The 20,039-nt window shown below is 38.7% G+C and overlaps 1 protein-coding gene across 1 annotated transcript in view; it reads right to left on the bottom strand.

Moving 5' to 3' along the window:
• The window catches only part of LOC122808588 (DNA topoisomerase 2-beta-like), a 252,391-nt gene that overhangs the window by 56,048 nt on the left and 176,304 nt on the right, over positions 1-20,039 (bottom strand). Inside the window, exon 21 of the mRNA XM_044079545.1 lies at positions 11,936-12,084. Within this exon, the coding sequence (XP_043935480.1) occupies positions 11,936-12,084 (149 nt within the window). The remainder of the gene's footprint in view (positions 1-11,935; positions 12,085-20,039) is intronic.

The following is a 20,039-nucleotide window of genomic DNA, read 5'->3' as shown; positions in this document are numbered from 1 at the left end:
ATACAAGCGATTGGTCTGGTTATTACATCCAGGACTGTTTGTAGTTCTCACTGGATATTGTATAATCCCTCCCACTGGGTGGTGAGGCACTTCCTTTGAAATGTGGTGGAGGTGATGAACTCTCCAACTCACTCTTTCATGAGGACCAGGAATAGGGTTACTTACAGGAATGAGACCTAGTTGGAGACTGGTGTGAAATGTCCACCACTTTAGGGCATAACAACAGGGGTCTGACTCCAAGAAAAGACTGGCGACCATGTGTTGGCTTCTGCAGTCACTGACACCTATTGCAAAAAATGCCATGAATGTCACATTGGTCATCCCACTGCCTGGGATGACAATAAAGCCAATGTTATCTGGGTCACAGTGAAGTCTTTGTCTCTCTCTATGCAATGTAGCCAGCTTCCAACTATAAGTAAAATTTTGATCCCTCCTTTCTTGAGCCCAGACTCAGGAAGGGAGGAAAGATCTTCCAGTACATAGTCCACTACAAAAGACTGGACATTGGACAGGTGTCAGTATCTGAGTGCACCAATTCCTACCATGGAAGAGGTGAGGAGTCCATCACCTTCCCTACCAAAATATTCAGACCTCTTGTTTACTGATAAAATGATAATATGCTGTGGTCTAGAGCCCTAGCACTGAAGGGATCATGTGAGAGTTAGTTTAAAGATGTCTAGTCAGAGTCACTTTCTAAATAGCTAAAAGATTATAGACAATATTGCTTTCTTTTGAGCCACAGCAGCAAAATTTGGGCACTTTCAACCTGCACATATGATGTTTTTAATGATTTGCTCTACAGGGGATGACCAAGGCTCCTCTCTTCCTCCTTTCTCAGATATTCACTTAGGCATTTCTACAAAGGACAGGGGAATGGGGGATAGGTTCATAGGTTCATAGGTAGATACTAGGCTATCGGCCCTAGGGCCAATACAAGCCCTGCCAAAAGGGTACCTTGGCTTTTGCCACACAAGAAAATTATTTTCCTGTGCCACTGTTGAGCAGAGCCACAGAAGTGATCCCCGAGATGAATTTCCTATTTCCCATCCAATCATCAAGATTTTTCTTGAAGAGAACTAATGAGGAGCTTTGTTTGATATAGATAGGTAGTTTATTCCAGAGTATGGGAAGTCCCTGGGACAGAAATTTATCCCTCCGGCATGTTCTGTTTATTGTGGTGACGAGGTTTAGGTCCCTAGAGTATGTAGCTCGGAGGGATTGGGACTTCTTTAAGTGGAGCATGTCCAACAGCTCTGGGTTTGACATAGCTTTGTATGTTAGGCAGAGATCACCTCTGAGTAGGCAATATGCGACGGAGTAAAGCTGGAGTTTTTTGAGACGGTCTGCGTAGGGCATCTGTTTGAGGCCAGTAATCTTCTTTGTGAGGTATTTATGTGGCCTTTCCAGTTGTTGTAGATGTCTTGTGAGTTACATACCAAAAGGGGCATTGTACTCTATAATGGGTCTAATGAGTGATGAGTAGAGGGGAACAATGACCTCTTTTTTTCTTGATGAGAAACCGTTTGTGATGAGGTGTGCCACGTAGAAGGATTTCCTGACTACTGTGGTGATCTGATTATCAAAGGAGAGACTACTGTCCACCTGTGTCCCAAGGTCTCTTATCACACTTTCAGTGTTAAGTATACTACCGCCTATGTTGTAGTTCATGGGTACAGAGTTTTTACCAAAGGGGATGACAATGCACTTTTTGACATTGAGCTTGAGGCCATGGCTTTGACACCAGGCATCTGTCTCAGTGAGGCCCTTTTGTAGGATGTCCACATCGTTAGGAGTTTCGATTATAGCTCCTAGTTTGCAGTCATCTGCGAACTTCATTAGCCGAATACCTTCTGTGTTAGCCTGTACTTTAGAGAAGTAGATACCAAATAGGACAGGACCCAGGACTGAACCCTGTGGTACTCCACTTGTCACTGGTCTGAAGTCAGATTTGGAGTCTGCTACTTTCACAGTGTGGAGTCTGTCAGTGAGCCAGTTGGCAACCCATCTTGTGACATAGGGATTTTTTACTAGTTTGGTGAGTTTATCTATAATTCCAGAGCGGGGGATGGTGTCGAAAGCCTTGGCAAAATCTAGATAGGCTGTGTGAACCACCTTACCCTTGTCTACGGCTTTGGTCACTGCTTCAAAGAAGTCTATCAGGTTTAGGAGACATAATCTGCCTTTTACAAACCCGAATTAGGTGGGATCCAGAGTTTGGAGATTACCAGTGTCTTTGTTTATAAGTTCCATGATGATATGTTCCATGGCCTTGCAGACCAGGCTCGTCAGGCTAATGGAGTGGTAATTCCCAGGGTCTGTGGTGGCTCTCCTCTTGTGGAGTGGGATAACCATCGCTGTGTGCCATTCAGTGGGCATAAAGCCTGAGATGAGGCTATGATTAAACATGGTACTTAGGTGGGGTGCCAGTTCGTTCTGTAGTTCGTGTAGAATGCAGCCTGGGATGTTGTCTGGTCCCATGGATGCTGTGTTCTTGGCTTTGGAGAGTGGGGTTTTACCTGTGCAGCCATGATTACAGGAACTTTGCATTCTTCCAATATAGAAATGGGCTCTTTAGGGGGTGAGAGCGGGGGTAAAGTTAGCACTGAACCTATCTGCCATGATGTTGGAAATATCAGTTGGGTCTGTATATTTAGTGCCATTGTGCTGTAACTCAGAGCAAATCTGAGTGTTGCCATTGAGATTCTTGACGTAGCTATAGAATGTTTTGTGGTTGTCTCTAGAATCAGTAGCAATTTTGTTTACGTAACTAGCTTTGGAAGATTTTATCAGGGATTGCAGCATCTTACTGAGGCTGACCAGGGAGCTCCTCCACTCATGGGATTTTACTTTCTTTTGCAGCAGTTTCTTCCTTCTGTTGTACAGTTTGTTTATGGCAGGGGACCACCAGGTTGGCTTCCTTTTTTTGGAGGATAGCGTCTTGCTTCTGTTTGGGATAGCACAATCCATGCACTCGTGTAAGTGCTTATAAAGTGCAATTCTGTAGGATTCAGTAGTCATAACTGTATTGTCCATCTGCATGGGTGTCATGAAGTTCACCACTTCTCTCTTAAGAAGCATGAAGCTGGCTTTGGAGAAATTTTTTACCGTGGTTTCCTTAATGGGGGGTGGGGGCAGGATGTGGATATCTAGGGTAATTAGCTTATAGTCAGATCGAACCAATGAGGCATTGACTTCAGGTATGGAACACCGGTCACTCATGTTGGTAATGACTAGATCTAGGATATTGTTGCCCTGGTGGGGGTGTAGATAAGTTGATCCAGGGCATTGGAGTTTATGAATTACAGAAAGCATTGAGTGAAGGAGTTGGTACATGAGTAGTTTTCCCAGTTAATGGTGGGGTAGTTGAAATCACCCATTATTAGGGTGTTTCATTGAACCCTAATATTTTCCAGTACCTCAAGAAAAGAAAAGTGGGAATCCTGGGGTATGGTGGGGGATCTGTAGCGAGCTACAATTTGGATTGCAGTTTTGCCCAGAGTTAGTTGCACTTGGGCTGCATTATGCTGAGCAACTAGCCTGGAGGTGTGGATATCCTTAATGAATATGGACACACGTCCACCTTTGGTGTTCCGGTCCAGGTTACATGGCCAAAAAGTGTAGTATGAGTTATCGCCTGGTAGTGCAAGGGTGCTCTCTGGAGCTTTGATCCAGGTCTCAGTCACTGCACAAAATTCGATGTTCTCCATTTTAAGGAGTGCCTCGAGTGAGTGCTTTTTGAGATTTAGACTTCTAGCATTGAGTATTATCACCCTCAGTTTTTGCTTGCCTGTTCCTGTTACGGTGGTGAATTTGTCATTTGAACCTTGCCTAAAAAAGACACTATAGGGGCAGCAAGAACCTTAGCCAGTATCCAGAATCCCAGGGGTGACAGCTGCAGGCCATCTCTGGCAAAGCATCGTGGTCTGTCGACCATGTCATCCCAGGCAGACAGATACTGGATCCCTTTAGAATGACACCAGAAGCTTAGCCAATTGTTGAAGTCAATCATTTTGTCCTTGTACTGCGGTATCATTCTGGGTGATGGCAGGATGTTACTCAGGGCTAGGGTCATACCTTCTTGGGCTAGTCTGTGGAAGATTTCATAACCCTCAAGTTTTCTCAAAAATAGGGGGCATCGGGAGAGCTGAAACACGGGCAAATCATTTTATTTCTTCTTAAAAAACACAAAAAAAAAAACAAGTGGAGCCACTGGGAATTCCTTTGTGAAAAACTTTAATCCATAGGTTAAGCGCTTTCGGACAAAAATGTAGGCCTTCTTCAGAACAAACAAAAAAGCTTTCCTCCATTATTGTATAACCAATGAAAAATGGCATAACCAATCAACTACTAAAAACAATTAACACTTCTAAAACAAGCTGACTATTACCCTACTTACTAGTATCAAGTTAGCTATAAAAATAATAAATAAAAATCAATGAAAATCAGTAAAAATTCTTTACACTTATCATAAACAACTTTTTTCCTGAAAATAGCTTTATAATTAACTCCATTGTTAAGATCTAGTGTCTTACAAGCATTTTACAAAATATGCCACTTTAACTCTCTGTAATCAAGTTCTCCTTCTCTATCTCCATTAAAATCACTGGAAACATGGTCAACAACTGTAAAATGAAATTTTTCATTTTCTGCGCATACTAAAGTGTGCTTATATAAAGCATTGTCCAAATTCTTCCTTTTCATAGCATAAGTTTTTAATCCGCCATTGCACCCTGTAATCAAGGTGTTTGAAGAAATGTGTGAAATGGAAATTAGATGTTTATTAAATAGCAAGAGTAAAGTAAAATTTCCCAACCTGTCTAAAGCTGAACGTTACAGTTTTGATTAAATTAGGAATGACAATTCTATCAGACTGATGCGTGCAGATAAAGGAGGTTCAATGGTGATAGTGGATATAGTTGTTTATGACACCCGGCAGGATAGTTACCAAGACCATTTTGAGGAATATGATGAACATATTCTCAGAAGATCTGAGAGAATAAAAAAATCGAAATAATCAGAATGTTAATAATCATGACTGGTCTGGTAACCAGGGTTTTTACGCACCTTCGAGATGGAATCAGAGGAGAGGAGGGTATCAGTATCAAGGCAGGGGGAGGAAATACAATTAGATGGCTCATATAACAATATTTTGGTTGAAACTTATTCAGCTACTGTTAACATCTCTGACAATTGTTCTGATAATGTTCCAGTAATTGTGTACAATACTTTAAGAGATTTCAAAGTATACAATTTTTCTGGCACTACTATTGATGAATCTCTGGTAAATTTATTAAGTAAAGGTTTCACATTTGTACCATTTAAGCAACCGAGTATTGCACAGATTTTGATTTGCTTAAAATTGTTTTTAAGAAAGTTAAATTTTACACTTCTGTTTGGCAACAATCCAGAAGTACATCATGAGTTACATGATATAACATGTGTCTATAGCACATTCAACCCTCCATTGCATCCAATTTTGGCAACATATGAAAGAATATGTGAGTTAGATATCAGGCACATGCTTGACAACAAAAGGAAGCATGTGAATGATAATTTAACGAAGGAAGAAAGAGATAATTTATTATTTTTTATGCATCAGCCATTAACAATAATAAAGCCTGATAACGGAGGGGGATTGGTTATAATGGACATGTTTGATTATGAAGAAAGAATGTTAGCTATATTAAACACTGATATATATCATGAGGTCAGTAAAAATGAATTGAATATAGCTTACAGAAAAGTACATATGGCTTTAAATGATATGTTCCTTAAAAATAGAATTGATATTGGCACTTATAATTATTTAAATATTATTTCTCCTGTAATTCCTACCATTTTTGGAGCATCTAAAGTGCATAAGAATGAGAATATCCCTCCACTATGTACAATAGTGGATGGGCGTAATTCCATTACTTATGCATGCGCAAAGTACCTTGACAACAGTCTAAAGAGTTGGTTAACAAAATGTCCCCAAATTTGTAAGGACACATGGCACTTTCTTGAATTAATTAACCATGTGCAATATTCTGATCGGAGTGTATTTGCAACGGTTGATATTAAGGATTTATTTTCCGTGATTCCTCATGAAGAAGGCATGCAAGCTGTAGAAACCTTCTTAATAGAACAGGGGCTCACGCAATCCAAAATTAACATATACACAGATTTGTTGGATATCATTCTCAAAAATAGTTATATTCAGTTTAAACGAAGATATTACTTACCGCAAGTGGGAGTAGCCATGGGTTCACCCTGTAGTACCATCTTTGCCAATATTGTAATGGTTGTCTGGGAACAACAATGATATTTTTCATAGTGAGTTCTATCAACATACTAGCCTGTATTTATGCTATTTGGATGATATTTTCATCCTATGGAATGGCAACCAATTGTTGTTTGAATCATTTTTTAAAGACAACCTCATATCTGAGATTTACACAGCAGGTAAATGAAAATGAGATCAACTTTTTGTATGTTAATTTGAGTAAGGATAGGGTCCATCAAAGATTTAAGGTGAAAATACACAGAAAACCTACCTACTCAAATTCATTTTTACATTTTTCTAGCACATATCCAACCGTTAATAAAAAAGCAGTGGTAAAGGGACAGTTTCTCCATGCAGCCAAGGTGGTTACTTTGGACACTGATTTTGAAATGGAATGCAATAAATTGATCAATATGTTTATAAAGAGGGGTTATCCTGATCATATTTTATATGATTTATATGATGAGCTAAAAGTTAAAAGATTTAATGATTATTTTGCACCAATATTAGCTTATAGTAATAATGATAATCCTTCATTAATAAGCATGAAACATTCTGATAATGCTACATTCTTTATAACAACTTTCAACAAACATTTTTTTATGAAATAAAGGCTATTATGATGAAAAATTGGACAGTCATTGATGTACAAATTAGAGCTAAATTGGTGCAAGGATTTAAAATGGTAGCAAGGAGAGCAAGTAATTTTAAACATTTATTGGGGAATGATGGAAAGAATTATGTTGCCAAAAAACAAATAGAAACTATGAATAGATGTGGCATGTGTAATTATTGTATGTACATTCATCAGTGCCAGCATATAGAGATAAAAGGCAAAGAATATAATATAAAAGGTAAATTTAATTGTAATTCTAAGGGAGTAGTGTATGTAGCTTTGTGCCAACTCTGTTCAACATTCTATATAGGAAAAACTATCAGGGCCTTGAAGGAAATAATCTATGAGCACATATATGCAATAAAAAAGGCCAGTTGAATAATGCTTTGGCAAAGCATGTCCATGAATATCAGAACCATCATTTTAATTTTATTTATTGTATTTATTGTACTATGGTATTTATAACACATTTTAATCATTTGGAATTTTTTTTATTAAGTAATGTAATAGTTTATTAGGGCTTATTACATCATTTCCTTTCGTGAAAAGGCACCAATTTTAACTATATAAGAAGCCTATTGGATATTTTATTTTGTCAGAGGAAGTTTGCTATTTTAGTAAATGAAAAGCGCTTCACAATAAACACGGCTTTCTGATTTTTGAACTGCCAACATCTCTTCTTTACTGTGGTTTGTTCGTCTATTTTTTTGGTCCCAAATTTTGTTAAATGCTTGTAAGACACCAGGTCTTAAGAAATGAGTTAATTATAAAGCTGTTTTAAGGAAAAAAGTTGTTTATGATAAGTGTAAATTATTTTTACTGATTTTCATTGATTTTTATTTATTATTTTTATAGCTAACTTGATAATAGTAGGTAGGGTAATAGTCAACTTGTTTTAGAAGTGTTAATTGTTTTTAGTAGTTGATTGGTTATGCCATTTTTCATTGGTTATATAATAATGGAGGAAAGCTTTTTTGTTTGTTTGTTCCGAAGAAGGCATAAGTTTTTGGCCGAAAGCGCTTAACCTATGGATTAAAGTTTTTCACAAGGGATTTCTCAGTGGCTCCACTTGTTTTTTGTGGTTTTTAAGGAGTTGCAATTTGTTACACATTTTGAGACTTTTGGCATTTTTTTTGTGGTAAATCATTTTATTTGTTTGATTTGACAGCATCTGGGTCTTCAGACTCCTCAAAGGAACCTGGGGGGGGGGGGGCACCTAACTTCCTCACAATTCTGGCAGGGACAGGTGATGTACAGATGGTGTACATGAAGTAGAGTGTGCAGTGAGTTACCAATGGCAGTATGTGGACATAAGAGGCCAGTACTGGGCTTTGTGATGACATCAGACCATGTTCCATAATGGTGTACTCCAAGAGTAATATGGACAAGTCCCATCAGACTTCAAACAGCTGCAAAAGCTGGATGCCTGAACAAGCACTAGTGCAGGAAGGGTACAGTAAACCCTTTTTGTTCTGGGCTATTTTATCCTTTTAAGCCAAGGAGAAACCTGGTGAAAACAGTCTCTGGCTCAAGCATCCATTAGCTACACCAGGTGTCCTAACAGACCAATGCCCAGTATCACTAACAAGCATAGTCCTGCTAAAAGACAGGAAGTGCATCAGCTGGCAGTCAGAGGAGCACCAGCTCTGGGATCCACTTTGCCAAAGAAGCAAATGACAGACAGATGCTCAATCTTTCACAAGTCTAGATTGAGCTCACCACATGCAGGTATAGAACTATCATTCAGAAATGGCAATGCCTCTAGGGAAGAATTGACTGAGATCTACTCTCATATTCTCAGGTCTGCTGGCAATGGTCTGACAGTAAATAAGGCTGCAAGTGTGAGCCTCCAACCAATCTACACACCCAGAAACCTACAACCACTGCCACTCTCCACATATCAAGGTAGGTCAGGCAATTTTCCCTCAGCCTGCATGTGGTAGGGTTGAATCAAGAACACTTAACAAAAGTGATTCATAACATGCTCCTCTCCAAGGCAGTAGAACCAATACCAGTGAGGACCTCTGCTTGTTATCTGTACCCAGATGTACACTATGGTTTAGATTTAGTCATTAAACATGACACCATTCACTGACAATAACCAGAATTAAGATCCAGAGGCAAGAAACTGGTGGGCTTAAGGGCTAAGTATGCTGTTTAAATTCAAAGCATGGCAACATAGATTTTATTGGCATAGAGTGTAAACACCCACGAGTGTGAAAGCTTCAGCTATAAAATGCGGAACTGGAACAAAAGAGAGTATGCATCCAGTTGCAGACCAGTTAAGGACGGCCACTGATGCTACATTTTTATGTAATGGAAGTCATTAATAAATTAAATCAGGTCTTAACTGGAAGTCTCCCACACCTTTCACAACAGGGAAAAGGCTGGAATACAGCCTCTATCATTGTTATGGAGAAAGTACAATTGCACTTTATAGGTCTCCCACAAGTTCCCTTCCCAACACACAAATAATGAAACAGAACATCTCAGCTCAGCTTCAGGAAGAATGCCTAACTTACAATGGTTTCTAAAGTGGAACAGGTGGACATCTAGCTGGTAACAGGCAACAGTGCCTATGGATGTGCTTGATACACAAAGTACATGGCTGGATTATGCCTGGGCCATATTGGGTCTGCTGCAGGCATTAGACCACATTGTCTTAAAACTGTTGTACCACACCCATTAGGCTAGGTCTGAAGAGATGAGCTGCCTGATATTAAGGGCCTAATGTGCAAGCCATGGCTTGGCAAGCATGAGTGGACTCCCCTTACTTTAGCCATCAGTCCTGCTGGATTTGAATGTCTTCTCAGAAGCACACCAGCCATTAATGTATTCCAGCCATCTGAAAGGGAAAGGGTCATTCCAGTAGCATAAGACACCTCACAAAGTGACTGTCAGAGTTGTGCCTCTCATGGCCTGTCATCATTTAAAGCATAGGAGGGGGTCAGCTTCTTACTAGTATAAGTGAAACTAGTAGCAAAGCAGAAGCATGACAGTCTCATAGAAGTGATGTGCAAAATGTATGCCTTCTACTTATTTTGTCTTCTCGTGCTGCTCAACATCAACCTGCTAGTCTATGACAAGAGCCCCCCACCCAAACACCACCACCAGTTTGCAAACAAGAGATTGTCAGTGCCCATCTTCCGAGACAAAATGTGGATACAGTTTCTCCCACCTGTGCTGTTCTGTGATTGTGTTTACTCTCTAACATTTATGGCTATGCTTGCTGATAGAATGCATCTAGTCAGAGCTGGGGATTCCACCTCTACCAGCAGACCTGTTACCAATGGTGTACCACAATGATATATATGTTGGGTCCCGTACTGTATTTCTCAGAAGTCCAAGTGAAGATAGATGGCCTGTGGCAAGTCAAATGGGACAAGATTCACTTGCTCTAGGGATCTTAACCTAGCCTGCGTTATTAACAGAACATGCTGGAGAGACAGATATGTCTCTCAGAGATTGCCACTCCTCTGGAACAAACTGTGAATTCACGTAAAACAGAGCCCCTCAATGACCTTATTTAAGCATAGCTTAGACAACTGGATGGGAGACCATAAATTTATCCCGGGGGTGTCACCTATATCCTTCTTGGATAAGGGCAGTTGGTGATGATCATAGACTTGTGCTGCAAATATAGACCATACAACTTGGTCAATAAGGAAACAAGGACATAACATGGCTAGGCTTATAAAGGCCTTAGGGTCAATAGACTACTAACTTCCTAGGAACCTATGAACTTGTGATGTCATATACTACTCCTACAGAAGTAGGCAATGTGGGTAAGGGTTCTTATGAAACTAATAATGAGTAACCATAAGCCAGGATTCCAAAAGTCCTTCAATACAAATATATAAATAAGTAAAAATATATTTATTATAAATAATAATATGCATACAGATTAAGTGCTTTCATCCTTATAAAAACAGGACTTCATCAGAATCATCACCAGTTACCCAGGTAAGGGTTCTGCCTTTTAAATCTGCAGCCATGTGAACACTGATACCTTACATTTCTTAAAAATCAGAAAAAAAGGAACTTTTCCACACTAAACACCAACTTTGATAACTTAGCAGAAAAACGTGAAGGAGATTCTCAGTGTTTAGGGAACAGTGTGACATCACAAAATATTTAAGCAGTAAATAAATATGCCCTGAAGAAGGAAAGCTTCAGTGAAAAATAACTAAACTGGATGCAGCAGGAGAAGAATGACAGATTTTCAGATGCATTAAAGAGGATTTGTGATACCCATAATACTCACCTGCTGTGATTTAGACATAAGGTTGTGGTTTTGGCTCTCAGATTTAGCTTCAGTCCTCCTAGATTTTATTATGTTCCTCATAAAGTCAGACCTGTTTATGAGTACATACTTTATTAAATACATAAACTAAGCCTACACAAAGATTCATTGTCACCAACCATTTAGGGTCTATTATATAAAGACCATAATAAAAAGGGGCTCCCCTTTCTTTAACATCTGCCATAATTTTCAAAAGATAGTGCTATGAGTTTAAATTTTTGGAGTTTGAGAGGTATTGCGACATCGGATATAACAGATACTGTATATTCTTATTCTATCAGTTAGTAATGAGGGGAACCTTTTTGATGGGTCCTGCAGCTGGGTATATTTCTCACTACAAATCACAGTTCAACATTTTCCTTAGAAGTCTCCTATGCTCAGTAGCATATGTGCTCAATGCCAGCAAACTTCATGATGCCATGGTAAACTATGCATATGTAGCCCCAGTGCATGTCAGTTCACCTCAACCACCAGTTAATACACCTCTTGTCAATAAAAAATAATGAAAATATAATGCCTACACCATTATCGAGTGGTATATATAAGTATATATTTGCCTAACCCAAAGAGAAGTTCAGTAGCCTAGGCAAGGATGGATGAATGGTGGGGTCATTCAAGCGTATAAATGACAGAAAAGCTATTTGTGACTCATCAAGAAATGTTCCCTTGCACAGTAAATTTTTAGATATTACAATGATTCTTGTACAAATACTATGTGATACAGCAGGCCATAAGAACAGTTTTGACTCACCTGAGTTTTGTAAAAATATATCGAGGACTGGCAGCATCTTTTCCTCCTTGCAATCTGGTACCAAACTGACCAATAGGCTGCAGAAGATTGATGTTGTTACTCCCCACAAAATTTTGTGCCAAGTTTATTATAGTCATCATAAGTGAAATCTGTTGAAAAAAAAATATAACACTTTAGGCAACATATCAAAACCTATTTCCAGTAGCAAGCACATTTTGCATTTTGCCACATGTGCCATATAACAAATATGTTCAACCAAGAGGTATTATTTTGAGCACATGGAAAGCAAATCTGATTCAGAAACCAAAGCAGCCCATTTTTGTGACAGCACACTGAACTTTTTCACAGATATCAGGGACACTAATGTGAGTTTAAGACACTTAATTTGGCACATTTTATCCTTATAGTCTGTCAAAGTGAATGATCATGGAAAAGAATCGTATGTTAATTACTCAGCAATGGTTTACCTTCAAGTGTTCTCTGCCATGGCTATAATGGTGCTGCATATAACTGGTGTCTTCTCCTGTAATCTTAATTTTTTTTTATTCCTCATACCCATAAAGACACAGACATTTTTTTCACATAAAGTATTCCATTGCTAGATTATTGAAATGTCTAAGAAGACCTGGAATTTGCAATGAAGGAGAAACCTTGTTGATTATTTGCAAATAACTGTTGCAACGCTGCCATCAAAGGAGTAGGTACAGGACAAATAAGGTTGAGAAAGTGCCAGTGTCATCAGCCTTCTTTTTCCCATTCTTACTTGGGGTCAGGGTTGTAGATCAGAGTGTGTGTGTGTACGTTTAAGAGCCATTCCAGTCCATGGGCACATGCATATAAGTATAGAACATGTGCAAGCAAGAGTGCCATTTTAATTGAGAAGCTGGAGTGAAAGCATGCATGTGTGTAGCAGTTAGTCAGTTAGTTAGTTCATTTAAGTTTTACATTTGAGTTATCCATCCTGATGTGTTTGTGTGTAATAAATGATTTAAACAATCACTCAGCCTCATCATCTTAAATGAATACAAAAGATAAATGACCTGGTGCTAGAAGTGGGATCCAAAGTAAAACTTCTTTGAAACCATGAGGTGCACAGTTACAATTGGAGGAATATACAGGAGTGAATCATCATAAGCTCAAACGACTCACAAACATGTCAGAAAGATAAATCCAGGTACTAAAACTCATTTAAATGATTTTTACTCAACCAATATAAAATAAAGCATTTTTAATGTTCAAAATTACTTTCTAATTAAACAAAATGTTTGAAATCATGATATATTGATAAAAATACTCCAGATGCTTACAAAAATGCTTCAAATAACTTCTGAATTGTATAAAATGTATAAAAAAGAGAAAGCTATCATATTTTTTCACTATGTGCTTTTTTTTCACAATATATGAAGTGTGCAAAGTGTTGGCCAGTGTGTGCAGTATTACAGTACAGTTATTTTGCAGATCACGGTCATTTCAAAGAGTTTATGGTGCAGTTTAATATTTGTCATGCACCTGGTGTGTGTGTATTTGAACATAATTGCAAAAGCATTTTGTTGGCACGGCAGAAGGATTTTGCAGACCTGCTCCACTTGGATCTGATAATAATGTTGCTGAAATGTTTGAGCAAGAGTATGATATTTTCATACAGGCTACTTTTTCTGATAAAAATGCACATGCAAAAGGATTTAGTCTGCTTAATTTAGCTGGCTCAGAAACCATTGAAAGGGAGGTTTCATTTGTGTATGCCCAAGCTGTGTATGCAGGTGAGGGGGAAAACCACCATAATGTGGTACTGTCTGAAACATGGGAAGACTCTTAGTGCTTAAAAAGTAAATTTAGAGAAATGTGCAACCCCCCCCAAACAAATATTACAATGGAAAGGTATATATTTTACACAAAAAAAGCCTGGTGAAACTTTTGCTGCATATATAACTGATTTGAAAAACAAAGCAAAAATGTCCAGATTTGGTGATCTAAGGGATGAGTTGATAAAAGACTGGCTTGTGTGTGGTATTAAAGATGATGGAGTGAGAAAGATTTTGCTTCGAGACAGTAATTTAACTTTAAATAAGACCTAAGAGATTTGTCAGATGTATGAGCTCACAGAAAAGCACACGGATATGCTTACAAATGAGAAAAGTATACTTGCAGTGCCCTCCAGTGCTAATGTTGATAGTATTTAGCAGGTGGTTAAAAGATACAGGCCTAAAGGCATGGTTGCTTGAGCAAAACCCAGAGCAGCGTCAGTAAAAGCCAGGGTACACCCAGTAAAGCAGAGGGGTGACTCAGCAAAACCTGTGACAAGCCTCATAGTCAACTGTCATAATTATGCAGTTAGCCATAAACCCAAGTAAGAGAAGTGCTTAACTTTTGGCCAGCAGTACCACACATGTAAAAAGTGTAATAATTTCAAAAGATTCTGTAACTCTAAAGGGGCACATTCTTTTATTAAAAGAGAACATTCAAAGAGGCAAGTTGATCAACTGGAAAGCTGCAAACCTACTTTTTATGTTGATGGTGTGTCTGTGTTTGGTGAAATGGTCAATGCAGTAGATTTGTTGGCAAAGATTTTTGTACTGTTCTGATTAATGGGAGACCTGCAGAGCTCAAGGTTGCTACTGGTTCAAAGTGCAATGTTATGCCAGAAGAAATGTTTGCCAAAGAAAGTGCTAGTGAGAAGCTTGTTGCTTATGGTGGTGAATAAATTCAAACCAAAGGGTCAGTAGTGCTTTCATGTTACTCTGCAGGGAACAGCTATGACTTGCAATTTTATATAGTCAAGAGGCATGCGCAGTCATTGTTAGGTCTCAGAGACAGTTTGAAAATGGGACTGCTTTCATTTAATAAATAAGTCCATCAAGTAAGAACGTGTATCAACGAAAATTTTGCAGAAACAATTTTTTCTGACTATGCTGATCTTTTTGAAGACAAGTTAGATAAAGTCTCATTTATGTATTCCATGAAGTAAGACAAGTCATCAGACCAGCAAGGAAAGTTCCAGTAGCTCTGCAAGGTAGAATCAAAGCTGAGCTAGACAGAATGGTGTATCTAGGAGTAATTTGCCTAGTATATGAACCAACTGAAAGGGCATCCTCCATGGTAGTAGCTCATAAGAAAAGCTCCGATGATATTAGAATATTTATTGATCCAGGATCCAAGCTCTAAAATGACCTCATTATCCAATGCGTACAGTCAAAGAAGTTGCTGCTCTTATGCCCAATGGCACTGTTTTTTATGTCTTAGATGCGAAAAGTTAATTTTGGCAAATTTTGCTTGACCAAAAATCTTCATTGCTAACCATTTTCAGCATACCATTCGGAAGGTACAGAGTTTTGAGAATGCTGTTTGGGATAAATTCTGCCAGTGAAGTCTTTCAATGTGCGATGGAACAAATTCTTGTAGGAAGCTGTCACGAAAGGAGATACTGCCAGCCCTGCTAGCTGGAATTTTGTAAATGATTGTATGTCATTTGTGAACATTAACCTGATTTATATAGAAGTGTAACAAAAGGAGATGCTATCAGCACAGCTGTTGGAATTTTATAAATGGTTATGTGTCATTTGTGAATGTCAACATGCTTCATGTAAGATGCTTGTGTTACAGATGCATTAGAACTGTATGTCATATTGTACAGGCATGTGCTGAAGAGATATTTTGTAAAGTACTGAGCAAAAATGTATACACATTATTGTAACTGTTTAAATGTATATATTTTAATAGGGGAAACTGGAACACAGGAGATTAACTTGCAAAACTTCAGAAAAATAGTTGAAATTAAATTACTTTATGGCTGGGCCATAAAAAAGACATTATCTTTTAGTTTCAGTGCAACAGGAAACATAATATTTGTGCTAGAGAAGTTTTTTGTATTGTCTTTACATGTGGAGGAATGTAAATTATTTTACAAGTTCCACCATTTGCCAAAAGATTTGAGGTCTATGTATTTTCACAGGTATATGCTAAATTCTACCAGCTGCATCAGTGTGTGTGTGTGTGTGTGTGGGGGGTTCACCTGGGATAGAGTCAGATGACAAGAAGTGATGTCATTCTGGAAGCAATCCCAGCAGTAATATTTGAGAGAGTAATTTAAGAACTCTCTGAGAGAGAGATTGAGCATTTTGTATTTTTTCTTTGACCTGATAAGAACATCCACTCACCACATCTGCCTTGTTGTGCTGTAAGTAAGGCAACTAGGGTACATTAATTTTTCTTAGATACAGTGAGGAATATAGTGAAGTATAGATTAGATGTTTTCTTTATTTATTTGAGACTGTCCTGCAATGCTGTTTTAAATATTTCCTTTGATTTTGAACTCTGGTGTAACTGTGATTATTTACTGAGTATTTTCTTGTTCTTTTATTATTTATTATTAAATATATGGAAGCCTTTCATTGTGGCTGATATTTGAGAGACATATTTAAGTTCTGAGAGTACTTGCATATTTATTTGGTGACACTGTGGGCCACTCCTAATAGCCTTACTCTTGGTCAAACTACCATTTGTAGTGACAGTAACATTACACAGTAAGATTGGACATCCTTTGTTAAGGGCCTTAAAGTAGCTGATAAGGATGTGGCTGGTGGCAGTGATAACTACCTTACAGTCTGGGAAGAAGGGGGCATAGCTAGTAAATCTATGCCAGCCTTTCCCAGGTGTGTGTGTGTGTGTGTGTGTGTGTGTGTGTGTGTGTGTGTGTGTGTGTGTGTGTGTGTGTGTGTGTGTGTGTGTGTGTGTGTGTGTGTGTGTGTGTGTGTGTGTGTGTGTATAAATCAAACCTCAAAGAGTGTATGTGTCAGCTATTTGGGCAGGGACACGAATCAGTGGTTGGACAGAGAGGGTGCTGTAGGTCTTGGCTAGGGCACTCAGCTGAGATCTCAATTCTATAGCTGTGACAGAGGGGAGTCTTATTGGGGATCTGGAGAAAGTGGTAGAAACCAGCCCCAGACTGACTGTGATCTCTGTGTGGTCTTAAAGGAAATTGCACTTTACTGTGTGTGTACTTGTCATTCTCCCCAATGTATGTCCTCCACTGCTGCTAGTGGTGAGGATTGAGGCTCCTTGATTACTGCTGCTAAAGGTGGGATGTCACAGAGGTAATGGTGAAGTCCAACATGATAGAAACCTCAGAAAAGTTCTGGAATGTCCTTGTGAGGTGACTCTTAAGCTAAATCCTCAGAAATGCAAATTCAGGCTACAATAAGTTACTTATGTAGGCCATTTGTTTACCAGTTCAGGCTTACAACCAGATCCTTCCATGCAAACTGCAATTCTTGAGATGCCAGCTCCAGAGGAGGTCACTTCCTTACAACGTTTTCTTGGAGTGGTCAACTATTTGGGCAAGTTCATTCCAGATCTGAGTGAACTTTCAGCACCACTAAGAGAGCTGATACACAAAGATGTAACCTGGTACTGGTTGGAACAACACCAACAGCATTCGATGTCTTGAAACAGAAACTTGCCAGTCCACCCACCTTAAGATATTATGATGTTCACAAACCTGTAACTATTTCCTGTGATGCCTTGAAATTTGGTCTCAGTGCAGTCATTCTTCAAGAGGGTAGACCAGTAGCCTATGCATCCAAAACTCTAACCCAAACTGAGATGCAGTATGCTCAGATAGAGAAAGAGCTTCTAGGAATTGTGTTTTTTCATCTTCAAACTTCCATGATTATATTTATAGCCGATCTATCCAAATTGCGACTAATCACCAACCTTTGGTTTCTATTTTGAAAAAGCCAATGCACATAACTCCTGCAAGATTGCAATGCATGATGTTAAAATTGCAAAAGTACAATTTTCACTTGATCTACACAAAAGGCAATCTTCTTTGGCTTGCTGATACTTTATCCAGATCGCCCAGAATAAACACTGAACAGCATTAACATGAGAAACCTAATTTGGAGGTCATGGAAGGGAGAATTTTTTCTTCCACGTATCCTGACAAGCTTAGAACTCACATAGCTTCAGATCCAATTCTCCAAAAGCTCAACCACTTTATCAGGCGAGGATGGCTGTCAAAGCAATCTTGTTAACCACTAGAAGTGCAGCAGTATTTTCGTTACAGAAACAAGATTTTGATGGAAGACGGTATCATCACAAATGGTACAAAAATGATTGTTCCAAAATCCTTGCAATAAGAATATATTAAAATCTTGCATTGTGGCCACCCAAGAACAGATTCTACCTAAAGAAGGGCGAATGGACTAGTATTTTGGCCTTCCATGTCAAAAGACATTGAGAAAGAACTCTCAGCTTGTTCTATTTGTAATAGTACTAAACCGCTTCAACAAAAATAACCACTTCAGCTAAGCCAGATTTCTGAACTACCTCGATCGACAGTAGCTACAGACATTTTCAAATGGAATGGTCAACATTACTTAGCATTAGTAGACTCTTATTCAAATTGGTTTAAGACAGACCTCCTTCCTAATCTCACATCCAGTACTGTCATTTTCAAGTTGAAGAGACATTTTTCTGTCCATGGTAGTCTGCACACTCATTTCTGACAATGGTGCACAGTTTACAAGACAGCAGTTCACAAGCTTTGCTCAAACATGGGACTTTGGTTATATTACGAGTAGTTCTGAATACCCACAGTCAAATGGCTTGGCCAAACGTGCAGTGCAGAGTGCAAAACAGGTGTTGGAGAAATCTAAACGAGACAATACTGATGTTTTTCTAAAGCTGCTTAATTTCCTGAGCATTCCTCATGACAATCTACTTGGTTCACCTGCCCAGAGGTTAATGTCAAGACAAACTAGAACCACACTACCAATCAGTAAGAATTTGCTGATTCCAAGTGCTAAAAACAGCAAAGCAATAAAAACCCAACTCATAAAGAAGCATTTGTCCTAAAAGTCCTACAATGACAAAACCAGCAAGCCTCTGAATCCACTGAAAGAAGGAGAGATAGCAAGGATACCGACAGCGAAAGGGTTGACCGAATAGGACTTGTGAAACATTTGTGTGAGGAACATCATTGAGTTGCAAGGGATGGAATTCTGCTGGAATCAGAAGCATTTGCTACTGGTATCTGAGCCAGTGTTACAGCATCTTGCCTGTAATAAAGACTTTAATTCTCAGAGTGATTTGTCTAAAGTTCCTGTTCCAGAGAATATTTCATCTTCTGTTCCTGTTCCTGAAAGTATCCCTGAAAATCCTCAAGAAGAACATTCCCCAGTGACTGTCCTTATTGCTAAACCCAGTTCTAATTATTACATTATGAGGCCAGGTCGTATCTCAAGATCTGATGCCAAATACACAGCAACGGATATGACTGCTGTTGTTTGTATATATCTATCATTTGCATGCCCATTTAATTGTCATTTTTCATTTGCATGACAGGCTAGTCAAAGACAGAGGATGTAATCAGAGTGTGTGTGTACCTTTAAGAGCCATTCCAGTCCATGGGTACACACATAGAAGTACAGAATACAGAGTGCCATTTTGAGTGAGCAGCCGGAGTGAAAGCATGCATATGTGTAGCAGTCAGATAGTTAAAGTTTTAAGTTCCAGTTATCCATCCTGATGTGTTTGTGTGTAATAAATGACTTAAATGAACACCCAGCCTCATCATCTTATTTGAATACACACAAAACGAGCAGCAAGGGTGTCACATCAACATTTGTAAATGCCAGCAAATCACTTATAACCAATGTTTAAACTGCCAAGTGACCAACTTTAGAACACCTTCTTGAATAGCAGTTCATAAAGCCACTAATCAATCTAGTTGTATTTCACTTTAAGGGTCCCTCTGTGATGGGTCTAGCATTTTGATCCACTTCCAACTAATTTTCTTAAAAAAGCTGAGAGGCTGAAATGGCATAACAGAATGACAGTCCACCCAAACACTCTCTCTACTCAAAGAAAGTGTGTCCAGGATGACTTTTTTCAGATTTGAACAAATGTCGGCTACAGGCATATTCCTGAAACATGTACTAGAAACATCCCTTCAATAAAGTTAAATATGCTGAAACTGTGGTGGTTATGCATTTGTGAATATTTTGTTTTGTATGTAAGCCACTTTATTTCTTTGGCCACTGGTATGGCATCTGCCATCAGTAAAGGAAATGAAATTATCCGATTGTTTCCCAATATTTATGAACCT

This window comes from Protopterus annectens, chromosome 8.part0, assembly GCF_019279795.1.
Source record: "Protopterus annectens isolate FY-2018-M chromosome 8.part0, PAN1.0, whole genome shotgun sequence".
Classification (NCBI taxonomy): Eukaryota; Metazoa; Chordata; order Ceratodontiformes; family Protopteridae; genus Protopterus; species Protopterus annectens.
This window is presented reverse-complemented; position numbering and strand designations above follow the sequence as displayed.